Below are 25418 nucleotides of genomic sequence, written 5' to 3'. Positions count from 1 at the left end.
TCTTCAGCGCTGCAGGCAGGCAAGGGGGGGATTCCTCGGGGAAACCTCCACTTGGGCAAGGGAGAGGGACTCCTGGGGGTCACTTCTCCAGTGAAAGTCCGGTCCTTCAGGTCCTGGGGGCTGCGGGTGCAGGGTCTCTCCCAGGCGTCGGGACTTTAGGTTCAAAGAGTCGCGGTCAGGGGAAGCCTCGGGATTCCCTCTGCAGGCGGCGCTGTGGGGTCTCAGGGGGGACAGGTTTTTGTACTCACAGTCTTAGAGTAGTCCTGGGGTCCCTCCTGAGGTGTTGGATCGCCACCAGCCGAGTCGGGGTCGCCGGGTGCAGTGTTGCAAGTCTCACGCTTCTTGCGGGGAGCTTGCAGGGTTCTTTAAAGCTGCTGGAAACAAAGTTGCAGCTTTTCTTGGAGCAGGTCCGCTGTCCTCGGGAGTTTCTTGTCTTTTCGAAGCAGGGGCAGTCCTCAGAGGATGTCGAGGTCGCTGGTCCCTTTGGAAGGCGTCGCTGGAGCAGGATCTTTGGAAGGCAGGAGACAGGCCGGTGAGTTTCTGGAGCCAAGGCAGTTGTCGTCTTCTGGTCTTCCTCTGCAGGGGTTTTTCAGCTAGGCAGTCCTTCTTCTTGTAGTTGCAGGAATCTAATTTTCTAGGGTTCAGGGTAGCCCTTAAATACTAAATTTAAGGGCGTGTTTAGGTCTGGGGGGTTAGTAGCCAATGGCTACTAGCCCTGAGGGTGGGTACACCCTCTTTGTGCCTCCTCCCAAGGGGAGGGGGTCACAATCCTAACCCTATTGGGGGAATCCTCCATCTGCAAGATGGAGGATTTCTAAAAGTCAGAGTCACCTCAGCTCAGGACACCTTAGGGGCTGTCCTGACTGGCCAGTGACTCCTCCTTGTTGCTTTCTTTGTTCCCTCCAGCCTTGCCGCCAAAAGTGGGGGCCGTGGCCGGAGGGGGCGGGCAACTCCACTAAGCTGGAGTGCCCTGCTGGGCTGTGACAAAGGGGTGAGCCTTTGAGGCTCACCGCCAGGTGTCACAGCTCCTGCCTGGGGGAGGTGTTAGCATCTCCACCCAGTGCAGGCTTTGTTACTGGCCTCAGAGTGACAAAGGCACTCTCCCCATGGGGCCAGCAACATGTCTCTGGTGTGGCAGGCTGCTGGAACTAGTCAGCCTACACAGACAGTCGGTTAAGTTTCAGGGGGCACCTCTAAGGTGCCCTCTGTGGTGTATTTTACAATAAAATGTACACTGGCATCAGTGTGCATTTATTGTGCTGAGGAGTTTGATACCAAACTTCCCAGTTTTCAGTGTAGCCATTATGGTGCTGTGGAGTTCGTGTTTGACAGACTCCCAGACCATATACTCTTATGGCTACCCTGTACTTACAATGTCTAAGGTTTTGTTTAGACACTGTAGGGGTACCATGCTCATGCACTGGTACCCTCACCTATGGTATAGTGCACCCTGCCTTAGGGCTGTAAGGCCTGCTAGAGGGGTGTCTTACCTATACTGCATAGGCAGTGAGAGGCTGGCATGGCACCCTGAGGGGAGTGCCATGTCGACTTACTCGTTTTGTCCTCACTAGCACACACAAGCTGGCAAGCAGTGTGTCTGTGCTGAGTGAGAGGTCTCCAGGGTGGCATAAGACATGCTGCAGCCCTTAGAGACCTTCCTTGGCATCAGGGCCCTTGGTACTAGAAGTACCAGTTACAAGGGACTTATCTGGATGCCAGGGTCTGCCAATTGTGGATACAAAAGTACAGGTTAGGGAAAGAACACTGGTGCTGGGGCCTGGTTAGCAGGCCTCAGCACACTTTCAATTGTAAACATAGCATCAGCAAAGGCAAAAAGTCAGGGGGCAACCATGCCAAGGAGGCATTTCCTTACACAACCCCCCCCCAAACGAAAGAGGATGAGACTAACCTTTCCCAAGAGAGTCTTCATTTTCTAAGTGGAAGAACCTGGAAAGGCCATCTGCATTGGCATGGGCAGTCCCAGGTCTGTGTTCCACTATAAAGTCCATTCCCTGTAGGGAGATGGACCACCTCAACAGTTTAGGATTTTCACCTTTCATTTGCATCAGCCATTTGAGAGGTCTGTGGTCAGTTTGAACTAGGAAGTGAGTCCCAAAGAGGTATGGTCTCAGCTTCTTCAGGGACCAAACCACAGCAAAGGCCTCCCTCTCAATGGCACTCCAACGCTGCTCCCTGGGGAGTAACCTCCTGCTAATGAAAGCAACAGGCTGGTCAAGGCCATCATCATTTGTTTGGGACAAAACTGCCCCTATCCCATGTTCAGAGGCATCAGTCTGCACAATGAACTGCTTAGAATAATCTGGAGCTTTGAGAACTGGTGCTGAGCACATTGCCTGTTTCAGGGTGTCAAAGGCCTGTTGGCAGTCCACAGTCCAGTTTACTTTCTTGGGCATTTTCTTGGAGGTGAGTTCAGTGAGGGCTGTCACAATGGATCCATATCCCTTCACAAACCTCCTGTAATACCCAGTCAAGCCAAGGAATGCCCTGACTTGAGTCTGGGTTTTTGGAGCTACCCAGTCCAGAATAGTCTGGATCTTGGGTTGGAGTGGCTGAACTTGGCCTCCACCTACAAGGTGTGCCAAGTAAACCACAGTTCCCTGCCCTATCTGGCATTTGGATGCCTTGATAGAGAGGCCTGCAGATTGCAGAGCCTTCAAAACCTTCTTCAGGTGGACCAGGTGATCCTGCCAGGTGGAGCTAAAGACAGCAATATCATCAAGATAAGCTGTGCTAAAGGACTCCAAGCCAGCAAGGACTTGATTCACCAACCTTTGGAAGGTGGCAGGGGCATTCTTTAAACCAAAGGGCATAACAGTAAACTGATAATGCCCATCAGGTGTGGAGAATGCTGTCTTTTCTTTTGCTCCAGGTGCCATTTTTATTTGCCAGTACCCTGCTGTCAAGTCAAAGGTACTTAGAAATTTGGCAGCACCTAACTTATCAATGAGCTCATCAGCTCTTGGAATTGGATGGGCATCTGTCTTGGTGACAGAGTTGAGCCCTCTGTAGTCCACACAAAACCTCATCTCTTTCTTTCCATCTTTGGTGTGAGGTTTGGGGACTAAGACCACTGGGCTAGCCCAGGGGCTGTCAGAGCGCTCAATCACTCCCAATTCCAGCATCTTGTGGACTTCCATCTTGATGCTTTCCTTAACATGGTCAGACTGTCTGAAGATTTTGTTCTTGACAGGCATGCTGTCTCCTGTGTCCACATCATGGGTACACAGGTGTGTCTGACCAGGGGTTAGGGAGAAAAGCTCAGGAAACTGTTGTAGGACTCTCCTACAATCAGCCTGCTGTTGGCCAGAGAGGGTGTCTGAGTAGATCACTCCATCTACTGTGCCATCTTTTGGGTCTGATGACAGAAGATCAGGGAGAGGTTCACTCTCTGCCTCCTGATCCTCATCTGTTACCATTAACAGATTCACATCAGCCCTGTCATGGAAGAGCTTAAGGCGGTTCACATGGATCACCCTCTTGGGGCTCCTGCTTGTGCCCAGGTCCACCAGGTAGGTGACCTGACTCTTCCTCTCTAGCACTGGGTAAGGGCCACTCCATTTGTCCTGGAGTGCCCTGGGAGCCACAGGCTCCAGAACCCAGACTTTCTGCCCTGGTTGGAACTCAACCAGTGCAGCCTTTTGGTCATACCAAAACTTCTGGAGTTGTTGGCTGGCCTCAAGGTTTTTGGTTGCCTTTTCCATGTACTCTGCCATTCTAGAGCGAAGGCCAAGTACATAGTCCACTATGTCCTGTTTAGGCTCATGGAGAGGTCTCTCCCAGCCTTCTTTAACCAGGGCAAGTGGTCCCCTTACAGGATGACCAAACAGAAGTTCAAAGGGTGAGAACCCTACTCCCTTCTGTGGTACCTCCCTGTAAGCGAAAAGCAGACATGGCAGGAGGACATCCCATCTCCTTTTGAGTTTTTCTGGGAGCCCCATGATCATGCCCTTTAATGTCTTGTTGAATCTCTCAACTAAGCCATTAGTTTGTGGATGGTAAGGTGTAGTGAATTTATAAGTCACTCCACACTCATTCCACATGTGCTTTAGGTATGCTGACATGAAGTTGGTACCTCTGTCAGACACCACCTCCTTAGGGAAACCCACTCTGGTAAAGATACCAATGAGGGCCTTGGCTACTGCAGGGGCAGTAGTCGACCTAAGGGGAATAGCTTCAGGATACCTGGTAGCATGATCCACTACTACCAGGATATACATATTTCCTGAGGCTGTGGGAGGTTCCAGTGGACCAACTATGTCCACACCCACTCTTTCAAAGGGCACCCCCACCACAGGAAGTGGAATGAGGGGGGCCTTTGGATGCCCACCTGTCTTACCACTGGCTTGACAGGTGGGGCAGGAGAGGCAAAACTCCTTAACCATGTTGGACATATTGGGCCAGTAGAAGTGGTTGACTAACCTCTCCCACGTCTTGGTTTGTCCCAAATGTCCAGCAAGGGGAATGTCATGGGCCAATGTTAGGATGAACTCTCTGAACAGCTGAGGCACTACCACTCTCCTAGTGGCACCAGGTTTGGGGTCTCTGGCCTCAGTGTACAGGAGCCCATCTTCCCAATAGACCCTATGTGTTCCATTTTTCTTGCCTTTGGACTCTTCAGCAGCTTGCTGCCTAAGGCCTTCAAGAGAGGGACAGGTTTCTTGTCCCTTACACAGCTCTTCCCTTGAGGGTCCCCCTGGGCCTAAGAGCTCAACCTGATAAGGTTCAAGCTCCAAAGGCTCAGTTCCCTCAGAGGGCAGAACTTCTTCCTGAGAAGAGAGGTTCCCTTTCTTTTGCTGTGTTGCAGTTGGTTTCCCAACTGACTTTCCTGTTCTCTTGGTAGGCTGGGCCATTTTTCCAGACTCCAGCTCTACTTTTTCACCCTGTGCCTTGCATTGTGCTCTTGTTTTCACACACACCAGTTGAGGGATACCCAGCATTGCTGCATGGGTTTTTAGCTCTACCTCAGCCCATGCTGAGGACTCCAGGTCATTTCCAAGCAGACAGTCCACTGGGATATTTGAGGAGACCACCACCTGTTTCAGGCCATTGACCCCTCCCCATTCTAAAGTAACCATTGCCATGGGATGTACTTTTCTCTGATTGTCAGCGTTGGTGACTGTGTAAGTTTTTCCAGTCAGGTATTGGCCAGGGGAAACCAGTTTCTCTGTCACCATGGTGACACTGGCACCTGTATCCCTCAGGCCCTCTATTCTAGTCCCATTAATTAAGAGTTGCTGTCTGTATTTTTGCATGTTAGGCGGCCAGACAGCTAGTGTGGCTAAATCCACCCCACCCTCAGAAACTAGAGTAGCTTCAGTGTGGACCCTGATTTGCTCTGGGCACACTGTTGATCCCACTTGGAGACTAGCCATACCAGTGTTACCTGGATGGGAGTTTGGAGTGGAACCTTTCTTGGGACAGGCCTTGTCTCCAGTTTGGTGTCCATGCTGTTTACAGCTATGACACCAGGCCTTTTTGGGATCAAAGTTTTTACCCTTGTACCCATTGTTTTGTGAAGAGGCTCTGGGCCCACCCTCCTGTGCAGGTTTTTGGGGGCCTGTAGAAGACTCTTTACTATTTTTAGTTTTGGTTGTCTCATCACCCTTCTGCTGGGGAGTCTTTGTGACCCCTTTCTTTTGGTCACCCCCTGTTGAAGTTTTGGACACCCTTGTCTTGACCCAATGGTCCGCCTTCTTTCCCAATTCTTGGGGAGAAATTGGTCCTAGGTCTACCAGATGCTGATGCAGTTTATCATTGAAACAATTACTTAACAGGTGTTCTTTCACAAATAAATTGTACAGCCCATCATAATTACTTACACCACTGCCTTGAATCCAACCATCTAGTGTTTTCACTGAGTAGTCAACAAAGTCAACCCAGGTCTGGCTCGAGGATTTTTGAGCCCCCCTGAACCTAATCCTGTACTCCTCAGTGGAGAATCCAAAGCCCTCAATCAGGGTACCCTTCATGAGGTCATAAGATTCTGCATCTTGTCCAGAGAGTGTGAGGAGTCTATCCCTACACTTTCCTGTGAACATTTCCCAAAGGAGAGCACCCCAGTGAGATCTGTTCACTTTTCTGGTTACACAAGCCCTCTCAAAAGCTGTGAACCATTTGGTGATGTCATCACCATCTTCATATTTAGTTACAATCCCTTTGGGGATTTTCAACATGTCAGGAGAATCTCTGACCCTATTTATGTTGCTGCCACCATTGATGGGTCCTAGGCCCATCTCTTGTCTTTCCCTCTCTATGGCTAGGATCTGTCTTTCCAAAGCCAATCTTTTGGCCATCCTGGCTAACTGGATGTCCTCTTCACTGGAGTTATCCTCAGTGATTTCAGAGTTGTTGGTCCCTCCTGTGAGGGAACCAGCATCTCTGACTATTATTTGTGGAGTCAGGGCTTGAGAAGCCCTGCTCTCCCTAAGTAGGACTGGAGGGGGGGAATTTCCCTCCAAGTCACTATCTTCATCCTCTGAGTTGCCATCCTCAGAGGGGTTGGCCTTTTCAAACTCTGCCAAAAGCTCCTGGAGCTGTACTTTGGTAGGTTTGGGGCCCATTGCTATTTTCTTTAGTTTACAGAGTGACCTTAGCTCTCTCATCTGTAGATGGAGGTAAGGTGTGGTGTCGAGTTCCACCACATTCACATCTGTGCTAGACATTATGCTTCTAAAAGTTGGAATACTTTTTAAGAAACTAAAACTGGTTCTAGAATCTAATTCAAACTTTTACAAACTTTTAAACTCTAAAAGAAATGCTAAACAGGATCTAACACAAGGCCCTAGCAGGTCTTTTAAGAATTTAGAAAACTTTTCAAATTGCAAAAATCAATTTCTAATGACAATTTTGGAATTTGTCGTGTGATCAGGTATTGGCTGAGTAGTCCAGCAAATGCAAAGTCTTGTACCCCACCGCTGATCCACCAATGTAGGAAGTTGGCTCTGTATGTGCTATTTCAAAGTAAGGAATAGCATGCACAGAGTCCAAGGGTTCCCCTTAGAGGTAAAATAGTGGTAAAAAGAGATAATACTAATGCTCTATTTTGTGGTAGTGTGGTCGAGCAGTAGGCTTATCCAAGGAGTAGTGTTAAGCATTTGTTGTACATACACATAGACAATAAATGAGGTACACACACTCAGAGACAAATCCAGCCAATAGGTTTTTATATAGAAAAATATCTTTTCTTAGTTTATTTTAAGAACCACAGGTTCAAATTCTACATGTAATAGCTCATTCGAAAGGTATTGCAGGTAAGTACTTTAGGAACTTCAAATCATCAAAATTGCATGTATACTTTTCAAGTTATTGACAAATAGCTGTTTTAAAAGTGGACACTTAGTGCAATTTTCACAGTTCCTAGGGGAGGTAAGTATTGGTTAGGTTAACCAGGTAAGTAAGACACTTACAGGGCTTAGTTCTTGGTCCAAGGTAGCCCACCGTTGGGGGTTCAGAGCAACCCCAAAGTCACCACACCAGCAGCTCAGGGCCGGTCAGGTGCAGAGTTCAAAGTGGTGCCCAAAACACATAGGCTAGAATGGAGAGAAGGGGGTGCCCCGGTTCCGGTCTGTTTGCAGGTAAGTACCCGCGTCTTCGGAGGGCAGACCAGGGGGGTTTTGTAGGGCACCGGGGGGGACACAAGTCCACACAGAAATTTCACCCTCAGCAGCGCGGGGGCGGCCGGGTGCAGTGTAGGAACAGGCGTCGGGTTCGCAATGTTAGTCTATGAGAGATCTCGGGATCTCTTCAGCGCTGCAGGCAGGCAAGGGGGGGATTCCTCGGGGAAACCTCCACTTGGGCAAGGGAGAGGGACTCCTGGGGGTCACTTCTCCAGTGAAAGTCCGGTCCTTCAGGTCCTGGGGGCTGCGGGTGCAGGGTCTCTCCCAGGCGTCGGGACTTTAGGTTCAAAGAGTCGCGGTCAGGGGAAGCCTCGGGATTCCCTCTGCAGGCGGCGCTGTGGGGTCTCAGGGGGGACAGGTTTTTGTACTCACAGTCTTAGAGTAGTCCTGGGGTCCCTCCTGAGGTGTTGGATCGCCACCAGCCGAGTCGGGGTCGCCGGGTGCAGTGTTGCAAGTCTCACGCTTCTTGCGGGGAGCTTGCAGGGTTCTTTAAAGCTGCTGGAAACAAAGTTGCAGCTTTTCTTGGAGCAGGTCCGCTGTCCTCGGGAGTTTCTTGTCTTTTCGAAGCAGGGGCAGTCCTCAGAGGATGTCGAGGTCGCTGGTCCCTTTGGAAGGCGTCGCTGGAGCAGGATCTTTGGAAGGCAGGAGACAGGCCGGTGAGTTTCTGGAGCCAAGGCAGTTGTCGTCTTCTGGTCTTCCTCTGCAGGGGTTTTTCAGCTAGGCAGTCCTTCTTCTTGTAGTTGCAGGAATCTAATTTTCTAGGGTTCAGGGTAGCCCTTAAATACTAAATTTAAGGGCGTGTTTAGGTCTGGGGGGTTAGTAGCCAATGGCTACTAGCCCTGAGGGTGGGTACACCCTCTTTGTGCCTCCTCCCAAGGGGAGGGGGTCACAATCCTAACCCTATTGGGGGAATCCTCCATCTGCAAGATGGAGGATTTCTAAAAGTCAGAGTCACCTCAGCTCAGGACACCTTAGGGGCTGTCCTGACTGGCCAGTGACTCCTCCTTGTTGCTTTCTTTGTTCCCTCCAGCCTTGCCGCCAAAAGTGGGGGCCGTGGCCGGAGGGGGCGGGCAACTCCACTAAGCTGGAGTGCCCTGCTGGGCTGTGACAAAGGGGTGAGCCTTTGAGGCTCACCGCCAGGTGTCACAGCTCCTGCCTGGGGGAGGTGTTAGCATCTCCACCCAGTGCAGGCTTTGTTACTGGCCTCAGAGTGACAAAGGCACTCTCCCCATGGGGCCAGCAACATGTCTCTGGTGTGGCAGGCTGCTGGAACTAGTCAGCCTACACAGACAGTCGGTTAAGTTTCAGGGGGCACCTCTAAGGTGCCCTCTGTGGTGTATTTTACAATAAAATGTACACTGGCATCAGTGTGCATTTATTGTGCTGAGGAGTTTGATACCAAACTTCCCAGTTTTCAGTGTAGCCATTATGGTGCTGTGGAGTTCGTGTTTGACAGACTCCCAGACCATATACTCTTATGGCTACCCTGTACTTACAATGTCTAAGGTTTTGTTTAGACACTGTAGGGGTACCATGCTCATGCACTGGTACCCTCACCTATGGTATAGTGCACCCTGCCTTAGGGCTGTAAGGCCTGCTAGAGGGGTGTCTTACCTATACTGCATAGGCAGTGAGAGGCTGGCATGGCACCCTGAGGGGAGTGCCATGTCGACTTACTCGTTTTGTCCTCACTAGCACACACAAGCTGGCAAGCAGTGTGTCTGTGCTGAGTGAGAGGTCTCCAGGGTGGCATAAGACATGCTGCAGCCCTTAGAGACCTTCCTTGGCATCAGGGCCCTTGGTACTAGAAGTACCAGTTACAAGGGACTTATCTGGATGCCAGGGTCTGCCAATTGTGGATACAAAAGTACAGGTTAGGGAAAGAACACTGGTGCTGGGGCCTGGTTAGCAGGCCTCAGCACACTTTCAATTGTAAACATAGCATCAGCAAAGGCAAAAAGTCAGGGGGCAACCATGCCAAGGAGGCATTTCCTTACAGGACATTACTCAAAGTCACGCAGCAAGTGTCATGTGCCTGAAGAAGACCCGGGACAGAGAAGCAATTCATTGCCGAACACAAGAAGACATTGTGAGTCCCAGATGAGTCCTGCTCCAAATCGAGGGTACAAGAGTTAAGGTTTTTGATCAAAGTTCTTTGATAGATCAACATAAAATCCCAAAAGCAAGCATAAGAACGCAAAGCATGAATCACCCCATTCCACCACTCTCTAATTAAAGAGAAGACACATAGGTGTTGCAGTGTTACTCAATCTCCTTCCAGACTTTCTTTTGCAGAAGCAATTCCACAGTTTGGCCTGGGGCACCCCAAATTCCCCATCAGCAACGCTGCAGTCAATTGGTGCTTTTAAGGAGGACATGCTGCAGATATTTAGCAGTCTTACAGCTTCCTTTGTTGCACTTTCAGTCCCTGAGGATTCGCAGGGGCCTTCTGTCGGGTTCCAGCTGGAAGATCCTTCCTCACCACCATCTGGTCCTCTTGGACCTGTTACAGGTTCCTTACTGGCTGGTACAGACTTTCACCCCGGCTTCGTGACCTATGCTGGTCCCACCCATATCACCGCCGGTATCACTGCTGCTGGTATGCTGGTAATGGATCCTTACAAAGCCCAAGTTAGGCTTTTTCTCTAAGGACATAAACTATCCGGGTATTTGAAAAAAGTTGCCCCTGTCTTTTGTAGTCCAGTACCGGCGTGTCAAAGATTTGACAATCCATTACATTTGGCGACAGTGTTGCCGCATGATCTGTGGGTCAAACATTAGGTGATATTTTAACTCTGTTACACCCACTGAGGCAGTTGTTTTACAGAGAATAACTTTTGATGGTTCTGAAAAAAGCCAATGCACACCTCCTGAGGGACCTCGGCTAAGAGCTGAAACATGTCGACAAATATTAAGGGTTGAATTGTCTCCCTTTATTTTAATTATATCTGCATGGGTACAGGAATAGGTATTTTGCAGCTTTTTATTTCTGTATACACAACACAAGGGAAACTTCACTCCCTGACATTTTTTTCCCTCAATCAATGTCCACCATAAGTCTCCTAAAAAACATCCAAGAGCTTCCCTACCTCGGTAGAGTTGTGACCTACTCTAACTCACACAAGAAGGGGGCCCTATGAAAAAGCATGCCACCAGTTTGGTGGGTGATTTCTACCATCCTTTAAAACAGGTTTTTTCCTACAAGGCATTAGATTATTAATGACTCAAAGGTTCACCAACTGTTGACCCATTGAGTAACTTGGTTTGATACTTGCCCTGATACAGGGTCAAACTCACTATTCAGAGTTCCTACGGAAGAAAGTGCATCATTGTAGAGTTAAGCTGATGAGCATCTTAAGTCTTGGAGCAACAATTGCCCCCTACTGAGGTTAAGTCAGATACCCTTACGGAGACCTACAGGCTGGCCCAGCCACATCTGAGACCCCACTCCCCTTGAATGAGTCCCTCACTGACATCTTAATGGGCTCCTGGCCAATACCCTGTTCTTGCCCGCCGGTGAATAGGCACATGGCTAGTTTTCAGAGACCAGCGCCGCATGGCCCAGAATTTCTCCCAAAACATGCTACTTTACAGACTCTGTTGGTTCAGGTTTCAACCAGCAAGGTAAAGCCCCTAATCTATTCCCCATGATTCCCCAAGAGAAGTAGTCTAAGAAGATTGAGGCATTTGGAAAAAACAAATGTCCTCTTCAGCTAGCTTAGCGTGGAGATCACTCAATGCAGCCTACTTATTGGGCCAATATATATGCTCGTCCTCTGGAACATGGCAAGCAAAGCCTTGTTGGAGGTGCAAGAAGACGGAAGGGGCTGACGTGGTCAAACAATTCAGGGTGGTCAAGATGCATCCTGGTAGTGATTCAGGCTGGCCGTGATATGACCGATTGTCCGGAAAGGGCGTTTGGCACTAGTGTGGTGCTCTGCCGGCATGAATGGATGCACTTCACAGGATTTTCTGGAGACGTACAAGCCTCTCTCATGGATATGCCCTTTGATGACCCACCTGCTCAACAAAAAAGCTGCTTCTGCCTTGGAAAGATTCAAAGTAAGTAGAACCACAACATGATTCCTCAGTCTTTTGACCCCTGCCAAAGGTTTCCTCACCAGTTTAGGAAATTCCGATGCTAGTCTAGGGGGAAGATGTGTAGGCAACATGAATCTCCTAGCAACTGCTGCAATCACCTCAATTCTTTCGAGGCCATGGGCGTGTATCTGGCCTTGAGGAGGGCAGTATCCAGCATTTTCTCCCAGTGCAGTGACCCATAACGTCTTTCAGATGAGTTCTTCGAATTATTCAGCATGGATATGCCTACCCTTTTTTTCTTCTCTGCTGTTCCTTTCCCCCACATCAGAGTATATCTCAGGGAACACTTGTCTGTTCTGTTATAAGAGGTGCAAATTAGGCCTGGGAGGAATTTTTTACTCCGCTGCCCGAATCAGAGGAATTTGGTAATTTTGCATTACTTTTGAAACCCAGAATTGTTGATAAATTCTGCCTCTCCAAAGGCAGAATTAATCTGCAGTGGTTTGGTTTGTAAACAGGGCAGGAAGAGGAGAGAAGTCTTTCTATGTTTAATAACCACTGCAGATTAAACTTCAATCTGTAGTGTTTTTTTAACACCCCACCTCCCACCCTGTTGAGAAAACACGGCACTGCAGTGCATACCCCTCGGCACACAAACATACTCAGCAGTGATCACTGCTATCTGAGCGGCAGCAAAATCAACGTGAGCAGCAGTGTCCTCTAGCGCTCCCTGTGGTGCAGTTCGTACTGTTTTTCAGCGTGCAACGATCTCCTGGCCCTAAAAATAAGCAAGAACAACGCTTGGCGCCAATTTCCACCCGTTCGCTGAACTCTGCAGAGTCTTGCAGAGTTTTCATGTAACTCCGTGGAATTCTTCTGGATAAAACTCCACAAGCTCCACCTACCCCTAGTTGACATGGAGCAGCATGGCACCACCTTGTGGCGTGCTGGAGCATTGCTGCTGAAAGCTTTCTGTATCCGTTCTGGTGCCTGGGAATGTTCTAGGGGTGTGTTTAGATAGAATATCCAACAGAAAGAGTGTTACCGAAGATAAGTAACATGTTCTGCTCTGCTCTTCTCCTCTAGGAATGCCTCCCAGTGGGTTATACTTCCCCTCTGTAAACAGGTCATCCCGGCTCCTCTACAGTCTCTTCGCCCTGTGTGCTCTTCTTCTCACCGTCATCATCATTGTAGTAGCTGTAAACAGTGAGTACTGTGCATGAGCAATGAAACAGTCTCTGCAGGGCTTGAATGTACCGTCAGCTGTCTGGGTCACACAATGCATCTGTTTTATGACAAACACCCACCTCTGGGGCTGAATGGTCGATGGAGATACATGGCTTGCTATCTAGGCCTTGGTGAGATCACAGGATACAGGTAATTTCTGTGACTGTTGGACTCAGGGGGGTACAGAGGCTGCTATCTTTAGGACACCATGGGCTTGAGACACCAAGTCTGTCACATCTACAACCTGATGAGCTCAATGGACACATAGGGGGTCATTCTGACCCTGGCGGCCACCACTGGAGCACCGCCAACAGGCTGGCGGTGCTCCCACGAGCATTCTGACCGCGGCGGTTCAGCCGCGGTCAGAAGCGGCAAGTCGGCGGGCTCCCGCCGACTTACCGCTGCTCGGGGGAATCCTTCATGGCGGCGGAGCGCGCTCCGCCGCCATGAGGATTCTGACAGCCCCTACCGCCATCCTGTTCATGGCGGGAAACCCGCCATGAACAGGATGGCGGTAGGGGGTGCCGCGGGGCCCCTGGGGGCCCCTGCCGTGCCCATGCCAATGGCATGGGCACGGCAGGGGCCCCCGTAAGAGGGCCCCGCAAAGTATTTCAGTGTCTGCCATGCAGACACTGAAATACGCGACGGGTGCAAACTGCACCCGTCGCACCCCTGCAACTACGCCGGCTCAATTCTGAGCCGGCGTCCTCGTTGCAGGGGCATTTCCTCTGGGCCGGCGGGCGCTCTTTCGGAGAGCGCCCGCCGGCCCAGAGGAAATGTTAGAATGGCCGCCGCGGTCTTGTGACCGCGGTGCGGTCATTTGGCGGCGGAACCTTGGCGGACGGCCTCCGCCGTCCGCCAAGGTTAAAATCAGGGCCATAATCTGTAACCTTTGGGACCTGGTGGGCTCAGAGAATAGGGACTTAGGGCCAGATGTAGCAACCGGTTTGCATGTCGCAAACTGCGAAAAACGCAGTTTGCGACATGCAAAACGGCCATCGCGATGCAGAGTCACATTTTTTGCGAATCGGTACCGACTCGCAAAATGTAATTCCGACTCGTAAATAGGAAGGGGTGTTCCCTTCCTATTTGCGACCGCATCGCCATGCTGAGTTGCTTTGTGACCGCGAAAGCGGTCGCAAACCAACTCGCAGTTACCACCCACTTGAAGTGGGTGGTAACGCATTCGCAAACGGGAAGGGGTCCCCATGGGACCTCTTCCCCTTTGTGAATGTCGCTGAAAATATTTTTTCAGAGCAGGCAGTGGTCCAATGGACCACTGCCTACTCTGAAAAAATGAAACCAAATGGTTTCATTATTTTTTTGAATTGCAACTCGTTTTCCTTTAAGGAAAACGGGTTGCAATTCAAAGAAAAAAACTGCTTTATTAAAAAAAGCAGTCACAGACATGGAGGTCTGCTGTCTCCAGCAGGCCACCATCCCTGTGAGTGCAGGGACTCGCTATGGGGTCGCAAAGACCCACCTCATGAATATTTATGAGGTGGGTCGCAAATTGCGACCCCATAGCGAGTCGCAGAAGGTGTCTGAGACACCTTTCTGCATGCACTTTTGCGAGTTGCAATTTGCGAGTCGATATGACTCGCAATTTGCAAGTCGCAAAAAAATGTCTTGCTAACTCTGGCCCTAAGCCACTTCTAGGGCCGGGGGACTCAAAGTGTACAGAGATTGTCACTTACAGTGTTAAACGCATTAGGGGACATGAGGCCTCTGATTTTAGAGATGAGTAGGAGTAGGAAATATATTTCTAGGATTGTATTTGTAATTGTATTTGTATAGGGTTTCCTCCCCCTGATGGGCTGCTGAAGCATTTTTCGGCGAGTATCACGATGCTCTGCAACCCAAAGGATTACTGGTGGATTAGTTTAGGGAAATATAAATTGTTAATTTGAGCGGAGGACGTGTGAGTCTGTGGTTGGATTGAAAAGGATGAAGGATTGATAGAGGAGAGAAGAGTCTAGAAGGGTCATTAGGGCGATCATATTAGCTAGATGAAGTTTGGGATGAGTCAAAGGAGAGATGGAGGAGGGAAGAGTCCAGGAAGTGTTACTTTGGAAATCATGGTAGTAGAATGAGGTTTAGGGTGACTTAAGGAGGTATAGAGGAGAGAAGCACATTGGGTGCAGTCTGTCATCCCCAGAGCAGCAGAGGCCTGGGAGCAACAGAGTCTTCATTGGACTGAGGGGAATGACTTGGACCACCCTGGCCTGTACTCTCTAAGAATGGACTCAAAGGATTGAGGGCCACTCATCACTAGGACTGGAAGGGATCAGGGGACAGTCACCTGTCGGACTGGATGGGCTTTACCCAGTGGCGTAGCGTGGGGGGTGCAGGGGGGGCCGGCCGCACCGGGCGCAACATCTTGGAAGAGACTAAATCCACGGGTTAGGGGGCGCAAATTACTTGCCTTGCCCCGGGTTAGGGGGCGCAAATTACTTGCCTTGCCCCGGGTGCTGACAACCCACGCTACGCCACTGGCTTTACCAGCTCCTTGCGGGCATCATGTAAGCTCCCTCAGGCACAGTGGTCTGGGGCAGGACTCAGGTTAAACAAGCCGGGCATTAGACAAGAGTTGGCACAGAGTGAGATTCAGTGTCAGACAAAGGTGCACACATTCAAGCAAGCGTAAATAAGCAAGTGGAGTAAAGTTAAATCACCTCCTCATTACTACAAGTAATGACTAGACTGACTGCAAAACCGCATATAACCACTGCTGTCTGAAGGTAACATGGGACCCTCCGCTGTCCCTTCCAAAAGACTCATCCATCCTCTTCAGATCACCGACTGGAAAGCTCACAGTTACACCCAAACCACCATGTCTCTGTCCCAGGAACAGCTGCAGTGTCCTGATCGAGAAAGCCTTGCAGCAGCCTGTACTATAGCCCTCCCACAAGTGCTTAATTTGAGCCAGTGGTTTCTGGAGCTCGGCATCGGCACTTAATTCTCAAGACCGGCTCTTATGACAGTCTGCCACATGGCGCCGCTGTTCGCCTACTTTTACAATGAGCACAACAGCTGCTGTTTAATCATTCAGTGTACATGACATATGAATATTAGCTGATGCACACACCATCCTGGAACAGTCTGGTGGTCAGTAGTTGAGTTGTTACTGTCATTGGCAGCGCTGGTAGGGGGGTGCAAGCTGCTTCTCAGAAGGGCCAGCCACCCTCTTTTTTACAAATTAAGAACTGCATCCGACACCCAAAAATGAACACATTTGGGGCCATATGTACGAACACATTTTCCCATAGACACAGAATGGGAAGAACTGCTTGCTACATCTGGCCCTTGTTTCTTACAGGGTTCTGGCTAAAGACTCCTCAACATGTCGGCACAGCTTCTCACCTGCCAAGCCTCTCAGGCACTTGTAGAATTAAAAATCCACTCACAATGAGTCTGTGAGCCAGACCGAATGCATGGGAGCACAGGGGTGCCACCGTGCATCGAACCTGGGTCCAAGGGTGGTTATCCAGACTGCTGAGGTCTTCTCCAAGAGCCTACATCTCTACAAACATTTTAAATGAAATTTCCAACCCACAAAAATATCCATGTCCCAAAGAGGGATCCAATGGGTCTAAATTGCACTAGATCCCACAGTCAGTTTCCCAGGGTTACCAAACGTTAAGGACCGGCTCTTACAAATAGCTGTTTGAAATTTGGAAGTGCCCCCCGCTGGACTGGGGCACACCCCGGGCTTATGGCCAGAATGGCCAGCCGCACAATCCCCCGGAAAGCTGTAGCCCCAGGAGGCCGGGTTTGACACTTGAAGGCCGGTTTCGTCCTCCAAGAGTGGTGGTGCACGTTACACGATCCCAGTGGCAACTTGAAAGAGCTGCTCAGGTTCTAGGGTGCGTTGGCACAAGCAAAGATGGGGGCTGAATTTACAATTTTTGCCAAGGCTGTTTTAAGTTCCTAATCCGGCCCTGCCAAGGCTCACTGGTTCCCATCGCCTACTGGGGGAGCACTGGTATGGGGTAATACTCCTTGTGCACTGTTAAACAGGGGTGAGATGGTGCACAAGATTAAAAAATCTTTGTGTGCTTAATTTGTAAAAAAACAAGTGCCAGGCCCTTCTCGGGAGGCCACGGGGTCTGTACCACCCATTGCCCCGGCAGTGTTGCCAATGACGGTACCAACAGAACTACTATACAAGTGATAACATTCAAACTAATTTTATGTATTTTGACTTATTAAGAACACTTGTAGTGCTGATCTCAAACTTAAAACGACTACGCCGGTGCTGACAATTAAGTGTGGCTGCTGCTCACCGGAAACCTCCGGCTCAAATTAAGCAGTGATCCTTGTTCATTTAATGGGACGTACACAAAGACCGAGGTGAAAGGGAAAAGCCTTCTCGAGGCGTGGGCACAGTATTTTAAGACAAAGCACCTGCCGCGCATTGAGTTATGAATTTTCTGTCTGATGATTTGCTTAGGTCTGATTCTTGGTCCCAAAATCACATCCATTAATGTGACTTGGACGGCTCGACTTTACTACCCTGAGGGTCAAGTGCTAAAGGGGCGCACGGTTTTGTTCTCAGTAGTAAGGCTGCACCCCTGACGACAAGGCTCCTATTGCCCGAATCTGAGCTCAGTAACCCGCGGTAGCCCAGGGCCTTAGGAAAAGTCCCAACATACTGGATCCCATCAAGGCGGGTGGCTGATGGCACAGCCCTAGACTCCGCCCTCTGGTGGTCCTCACACCTTGTCCTTCAAGGGCTGGGGTTGTGCACGAACCCCTGGAGAGTCTGCACAATCCTTGGCCACCCCTGAGAGTTCCCGTGGGCACCTCGTGTGAGGGTACATCTCCAGCTGGCGGGAATTCACAGATTTACCCTGCTCACCTGCGTGTTGTGGCCAACAGGGGTCACTGTTTAATGTTTAAATAGTGCCACAGAGGGTATCCCTACTGGCACCATCTGAAGGGCGCAGGTGCCAGTCCCTGTGCCAGAAGCTCATATCTGCCTTTGGATGGGTCTTCGTTGGTCACTGCCTAGTTGGGGCATCACATTGTAATGTCCTTCACCCGTTGCCCCCTGATAGCCAGGGGCGTCTGTCCTCGGGCACACAGGCTTCATGCTTCTGACAAAGTATCATTTCTTGCGGGGGTGGGAGGGCATGTCTGGATACCTTGTAACCATCCTGGCTCCACAGGGCGGGCTCACTGGCGGATACTCATTTACCTCAGTAACTTTGTATCACAATTGCCATGAACAGCCAGTGACTGGTGTCCGAGCCTGCTACACTCACCCCGCGGGGTGTACCAAGATGTGAGATACAATTGTAACCCCCAACACTACCTGTGACGAGAGCGGATAGTGTCAGAGAGGAAGAGAGGGAGGGAGCCTGAGAGAGAGAGGGGGGGGGGAGCCTGAGAGAGACACACACACACACACAAAGAGAGGGAGAGAGAACAAGAGGGAGGGAGCCTGAGAGAGAGAGAAAGAGAGGGAGGAGCCTGAAAAAGAGAGAGTGGGGGGAGACAGCCTGAGAGAGAGGAAGAGATGGAGGAGCTTGCGAAAGAAAGAGAGAGAGAGGACGAGAGGGACGGAGACTGAGAGAGAGAGGGAGGGGCTGAGAGAGAGGGGGAGGGGCTGAGAGAGAGGGGGAGGGAGCCCGATAGAGAGAGAGAGAGAGAGAGAGAGAGAGAGAGAGAGAGCGGGGGGTGAGGAGGAGAGATAAAGGGGGAGGGGAGTAGGAATTTGAGGAGAGAGAAAACGCACACCCCAAATTACACCACAGTTCACAAAGATGCGTGCACCCCAGGCGGCTCAGATGGTTAAATATTAGGACAGGAGCACTGGGGCTGGGGGGCTCCAGGGCATTTTCCTCTTCATGTAACAGGCCCGGGAGATTGGCTCAGAGGTACAGGACCTGTCGCCCCTGTCACAGGATGGGAACAGTGAACCCACAGTCTGTACCTCTAGAGCAGGATGGGATGAGCGGACAGAGTCTGTCACCTCTAGGACAGGATGAGATGAGTGGGGTCACAGAGTCTGTCACCTCTAGGACAGGATGAGATGAGGGGGGTCACGGAGTCTGTCACCTCTAGGACAGGATGAGATCAGGGGGATCACAGAGTCTGTCACCTCTAGGACAGGATGAGATTAGGGGACAGAGTCTGTCACTTCTGGGACAGGATGAGATGAGCGGACAGAGTCTGTCACCTCTAGGACAGGATGAGATGAGGGGGGTCACAGAGTCTGTCACCTCTAGGACAGTATGAGATGAGGGGGGTCACAGAGTCTGTCACTTCTGAGACAGGATGAGATGAGCGGACAGAGTCTGTCACCTCTAGGACAGGATGAGATGAGGGGGGTCACAGAGTCTGTCACCTCTAGGACAGGATGAGATGAGCGGACAGAGTCTGTCACCTCTAGGACAGGATGACATGAGGGGGGTCACAGAGTCTGTCACCTCTAGGACAGGATGAGATGAGCGGACAGAGTCTGTCACCTCTAGGATAGGATGAGATCGGGGGACAGAGTCTGTCACCTCTAGGACAGGATGAGATGAGCGGACAGAGTCTGTCACCTCTAGGACAGGATGAGATCAGGGGACAGAGTCTGTCACCTCTAGGACAGGATGAGATGAGCTGACGGAGACTGTTACCTCTAGGACAGGATGAGATGAGCGGACAGAGTCTATCACCTCTAGGACAGGCTGAGATGAGCGGACAGAGACTGTTACCCTTAGGACATGGTGAGATGAGGGGACAGAGTCTGTTACCCTTAGGACATGGTGAGATGAGCGGACAGAGTCTGTTACCCTTAGGACATGGTGAGATGAGGGGACAGAGTCTGTCACCTCTAGGACAGGCTGAGATGAGCGGACAGAGACTGTTACCCTTAGGACATGGTGAGATGAGGGGACAGAGTCTGTTACCTCTAGGACAGGATGCCTGTGTGTTTTTGTGGCTAACCCTTCAGACCTAGCTCCCAGAAGCCTTGACCCCAGCTCCTCTTTTTCCAGATTCCAATGTGAAGCAGACGCAGAAGAAGCAGGAGGACAGTCTGAGTAACTTCAGCCTGTCCGTGCAGTCCGACTTCCAGGCGCTGCGGGGCGACGGTGAGTGCAGGAGCACCAGGGCTGTGGAACACACTACTCACAACCGCAGGCATGGCGGGGCTTCAAGGCACTTTACCTAAGGTTCAATGGTACTTTCTATGGCAAACAGGGCTACACCCTTTGGGGTCTGCAGCGTAGTAGAACCACTGCTATACTACAAAACACTACTCAAACCTGTCTGCTTCCGCCTCTCCCATCTTTTTCTCAGCATAGATCTCTTATAAAACATTAAAATATTAAACTTTTACACTTTCCCCCATAATTTCCAATTTGGAGATTTCCGATCTCTCCGGTGGTGAAGACCTCTGCTTAGGTGTGAAAAGTTTCTGGTAGTAACTCTAAACTATTGACTTGTTTTTAAAAAAATGATTAGTATGGTAATTTAGCTATATTGAACTAAATGAAGAATACTTTTTAAAGATTTATTTTACAAATCCCCACCTAAAGCAAAATGTTTGTATATACTTATTATGTATTACAAATTAGATACAGATTGTTTCTGTGCTTCCTGTGGTGCATTCAGGGCTGATATTTTGTATATCAATACAGCAAAGGCCAATGAGTGTTAGTAAAGTGGGCGTGGCTACACTTGCTTGATGAATTTAGTCTAGGTATATTCCGGAAGTGACGAGGGGCGGAGCTGAGTGGGAATGGGCATCCGTAGCAGTCCCTGCCACCCTTGTTCTTTGAAGATGGTGCTCAGGGCTTTTTTTGGGCCGGGTCATCCTGGTCTCAGAACTGGTAGTAATTAAAGATGAACATTGAAACGGGTCCCTGTTGTGCCCGCTCTCTCTGTCCCCTTTTCCTTACTGGTAAAAACATTGATTGATTCTGAACAATTAATGTAAAAAGTTTCAATATATTCTATGTCAGGGATTTATTTCCTATTTCTAGTTTACATGGTTTACTCAACATTGCCTTTCCTAAGCCTGTTAGCTATATCCAAAATGTGATATTTTTTTATTTTTTCCATGACACATGTTACTTTTGTATAGCACTTTAACTTTAAACTGCTGACGGTCATTGACAAAGCCAATAGTGCTGGCTGGATTCAACCTTATGTCAGTTGTTGTGTGAATTATCTAGAAGCAATAACAGAAAACGTGTAGAAGTACCAAAATACTGGTTGGTTGGCACACTATGGCAATGACAGAGATTTAGTTCAAATGTTTAAGCTACATCCATAATTACAAAGGCCACACACCTTTTAGAGACCCCCACACTTTATTTCATCCCACCTAAAGCTCAGATTGTGTTAACTTTCAAATGAGGGGGTTGTTCAATTGTGTAAGGTGAGTTCTAGAACATGACCCCTTCGGGCCTTCAAGTGTGACAGCAGATTTGTTTGTTAAATAAATGTGCCATTTACCAACTGCATTTTCATCTTTTCACACAACAAGATACACTAGTAATATATTCTTTATATTCAGTATCAGTGCACCGGGTCATAGGTCAGACAAATATGATAACAAACTCGCATACACTCTAAGTTATGTCGTGCTGGCCACACTCATCAGGGGCTTGTGGCCAAATGGCTGATAATTTGCCCTACACTGTGACCAGTTCAAAAGCTACAAGTATTATTTTTTTTATTTTTGTACTACTTCCAAAAACAGATAATTACAATCCTAACATGAAAAACACATTTAGAAACTGTAAGTAACTTACTTTTATCTCGCGCCATATTTATTTTGTTTTCTGTGCCACAACATTCCCTTTCGTTGCACAGTGGTCGGGTACTGATAACTTTGCAGAGCACACTACTAAGGTGTGTTTACTATCTCACTATCATTCACCTTTCAAGGGGAAGAAATTATTTGAAAACATACATTTTAATGTGCCTCAGATTGTGTTTTGAGACTCGCGTTGCACATCAGATCTTGTGCAGGGATTAGTTAGTAGACTTAATGGGGTTTGTTTTTTAATCCAAGCTGCTGCCACAGAAAAAAATAAATGTATGAAACTGTGAATTAAGGTGATAGTGGGTGCTGATAAAAAAATGTTACTCGTTCACAGCCCGCCGGTTTTGTTTCTAGCATAGACTGATTTCTCACTTGGGTGTGTGTTATTTTTTTAGAAGGGAACATGCAGGAGAGATTAAGCAACCTGGAGGATGCCATCAAGAAACTCCAGACTGACAAATCTGTAGGTACGTACAACTAAATTAACTGGTTTAGTCAACAAAAAAACAACAAAAAAACCAGATCCTCAGCAGTGTTTAAGTAGAGCCGAAACGTGTTGACCACATTATGCGGACATAGAGGATTCTCACAACCCACGGTCTGCTTTTTTATTTTAAGATTGTGCTTGGACGATAATATTAAACAACTCTGGTATATCTGGAACCTTGTTTGCAAGAATTGGAGTACAATGGCGTCTACAATTGACAACTATTGGGAGCACAAGGGTGGCTCAAGTCCTCCTCTGCATCCCGGTATCTGTTTTTCTTTTACTGACTGACAGGTAGAGTATGCTGTTGGTCTTTGAAGACCAGTCTCTCTCCCTCTGATATCTTGTGATATTTGCCTAATTAAAGCCACAGATAAAATTCACGCAGCCCACCCTCACACAAAAACATATATGCATACAAATGACAAATTGTCATGGGCTAGCTTGTTCAGATCGTTACATCTTTAAAATGAAGTTATGGTAAAACTATATCCACTCACATATTTCATTGCACAACCAAATCCATACTTTGTACACATACAGACACTAGTTGGGGATACTCACCTTTCATACTTAGTGAAATAACTTCATTTTATGTCCTTGAACATAACATTGGATGAAGCAATTTTCTGTGCCCGAATAGGAGCCCTGGGCAAGTACAGAGAATAGAGGTCAAGGATTTCTTTTTTTAACCACTGAATCTGAATATAATTTCCAGTTTGGGATAAATTGTATGAGTGGAATCAATCCAAACCAAAACTTGGTAAGTTTACCTTTAACAAGAGCTAAATTACTTATCTTTAAAAAAAAGGCCACATGTGGTCATATTTGTACTTTCCCAAGCAGGGCTCCATTTTCAGATCCTTGCCACCGTGACTGAGTTACGTTTAAGACACTGATTCACTTTATATTCAAATCTGTCACATCTTACATTAACCCCAACATTATTATTTTAAATTCTTCTCTTTTATTACATCAGAAACCTGAAATTTCATCTCTTCTCAAAGAAGAGGGCTCAATGGACTTTGTTACATGTTTTTAAAAGAGCGCCTCACCTGGACCTGGAGAAATCTAGTTTTTTCTTAGCCTGAGACATTGTCTAACGAAGAGCAGAGAGGGCACTCAGAAGTTTACTTTGGGCTACATCTAGCCCAGGGGTCTCCAATCTTTTCTGTAACAAGAGCTACTTATGGTCAATGAAAATCATCCTGAGCTGCTAACGTTATTAGTGTCGTAGCAGACAGGATTACGTTAGAGGCCACATATACAAGATTACCAGCCGTGATCACCTTGGTGCATCAGGCACGCTCTTCGACGGTAATGTGAAAAAGGCTTTGTCAACATGGAATACCTCTATGTTGGTATTATGTAACAGCCACAGCTGTAATGTCCCCACCACTAAGCTAATAATATTAGTAAGAAGTTGTCCCCAATGCTGCACAATTCATCACCCAAATATCAACTTTAAATATATTTTGTAAATGTCATCTTTTTTCTCCAAACATCAGCTGATGAGTTCTGAAAATACACGCATTTCCATCGTCAATACATGATTTACAATTTTGATATACATATATTAATTCAGCTAAGTAAAAGTTTTAGACTTAGTAGACTGGGCCGCACACAGGTGGGCTACTTACAGGTAGCTGGAGAGACCATAGAAATTTATGAGCTACTCATTGGAGAAGTCTGATGTAGCCACTTCTTACATTTCTCTATGAAGGCGTCTAAACCGTAACTGAGAGCCGGAAAAAAATTTGCTTTCACTACATTGATACAGGAGTTAAAGAGGAGACAGACATTGCGCGGAATGTGTCACTTAAAGCATTTGCCCTACTCTTCAGTTTAAGTAAGTGTTGTCTGTACCCCCCGCTTCTCTCTAGATTCACTTCCAATTAACTGCACTTAGCAATTCAGTTTATTTTGCTTTTGTTAGGAGCTACCAACCCTCTCTACAAAACCATTTCTCAAATATCATCACTTTATTCTACTAGATGTTACTTTTAGTGAGTTCTGAATCCAATAACCCTTGCTAGTAGTGTAATTCCAAACGTATGCCAATGAGTCCTGCGCCTTTATGTGCCTGTTTCAAAGACTTCTTCCAACTTTTGAAATAACAAGCAAGATGTAAGTGGCTGGGCTCAGAAAGTGCATTGAGAATGCAAAGACTGGGTACAAGGAGCGGGGGTACAGTAATTACACAGTTCCAGGCATAAGGACATTGGTGTAATTTGGAATATTGTGGCCACTAAGAAACAAGGAACAAAAAGTAGGCACACACCTTGTCAATGATACTGTTCAAGATTTGATTATTCTGGTTCTACTATCAATCCACATTTGAATGTTTCAACCCTACCTACTGTTTTCAGACTGCATAATCTTCATCACGTTTTGACACGGAGGCCATTAATCTTTCCCAGAATGCTCTAGCCCATTGAATTCACCATTTAAATGTTAGTCATGCTAACTTAGTTTTTCATACATAAAAAGAAAGTAAAAACGGCTGTGTAATGTTCATAACTAATTCTAACAACTGTTTCACAAGGATAAGATATCATGACCTGCAATTTGAAAAATAATGTCATTCAAATAACGTTCCGAAGCAACATAATACACTGTGCTACAATTTTCTCCGTCTTTGTTGTCTCAGAGGTAAACTTTTACCTACCCATAATGTCATTACATAGGCAAATAACAGTGTATTATAGAAAATATCTAAACAAAAAAAACGAAATCAATTTGGTTGCTAAATTAATTTTAAAGGTACATTATCATAATGTTTAGTTATTACAATTAGTAGAACTCCAACAACTTATTGGTATACACATTACAGTAATTTTTTTCTGAAACAAAGACAAAATATTTCAATTAAAAATTAAGGGAAGTTACAATTTAATGCTATTACCATCTTAAACATTATAGTAAATAGTACAAAAATGTATTTTTATTGCAGAATTTTTGTACTTATTTATTTTTTTACAATTTTGTGACCATTGATTTTTAGGAGTAAATTTACATCCCAACTATTTCAGTCGCTCCTTGATTAAATATCTCTAACACAGATGATAGGGCAAAATAATCTGGAATTTCAATAGATTAAAATAACATAATATGCACAAGGACAGGAAGACACACTCTTCTTCACACTAACGCCCTAACAGAGAGTCCTGATGTAAAAACAGCATGGGATTTTTTTTTATTTTACTGACCATCTGTGGGTTCTGCATTGTTCAGGTTTTGAAGAAGACTTAAGCAATTG

At 47.7% G+C, this 25418-nt stretch overlaps 1 protein-coding gene across 1 annotated transcript in view; it reads left to right on the top strand.

Moving 5' to 3' along the window:
• The window catches only part of LOC138267831 (asialoglycoprotein receptor 1-like), a 69613-nt gene that overhangs the window by 22246 nt on the left and 21949 nt on the right, over positions 1–25418 (top strand). The window contains exons 3-5 of the mRNA XM_069217045.1: positions 12765–12884; positions 19895–19990; positions 22068–22139. Coding sequence (XP_069073146.1) covers positions 12765–12884; positions 19895–19990; positions 22068–22139 — 288 coding nt within the window. The remainder of the gene's footprint in view (positions 1–12764; positions 12885–19894; positions 19991–22067; positions 22140–25418) is intronic.

The sequence above is a fragment of the Pleurodeles waltl genome, chromosome 12 (genome assembly GCF_031143425.1).
Source record: "Pleurodeles waltl isolate 20211129_DDA chromosome 12, aPleWal1.hap1.20221129, whole genome shotgun sequence".
Classification (NCBI taxonomy): domain Eukaryota; kingdom Metazoa; phylum Chordata; class Amphibia; order Caudata; family Salamandridae; genus Pleurodeles; species Pleurodeles waltl.
This window is presented reverse-complemented; position numbering and strand designations above follow the sequence as displayed.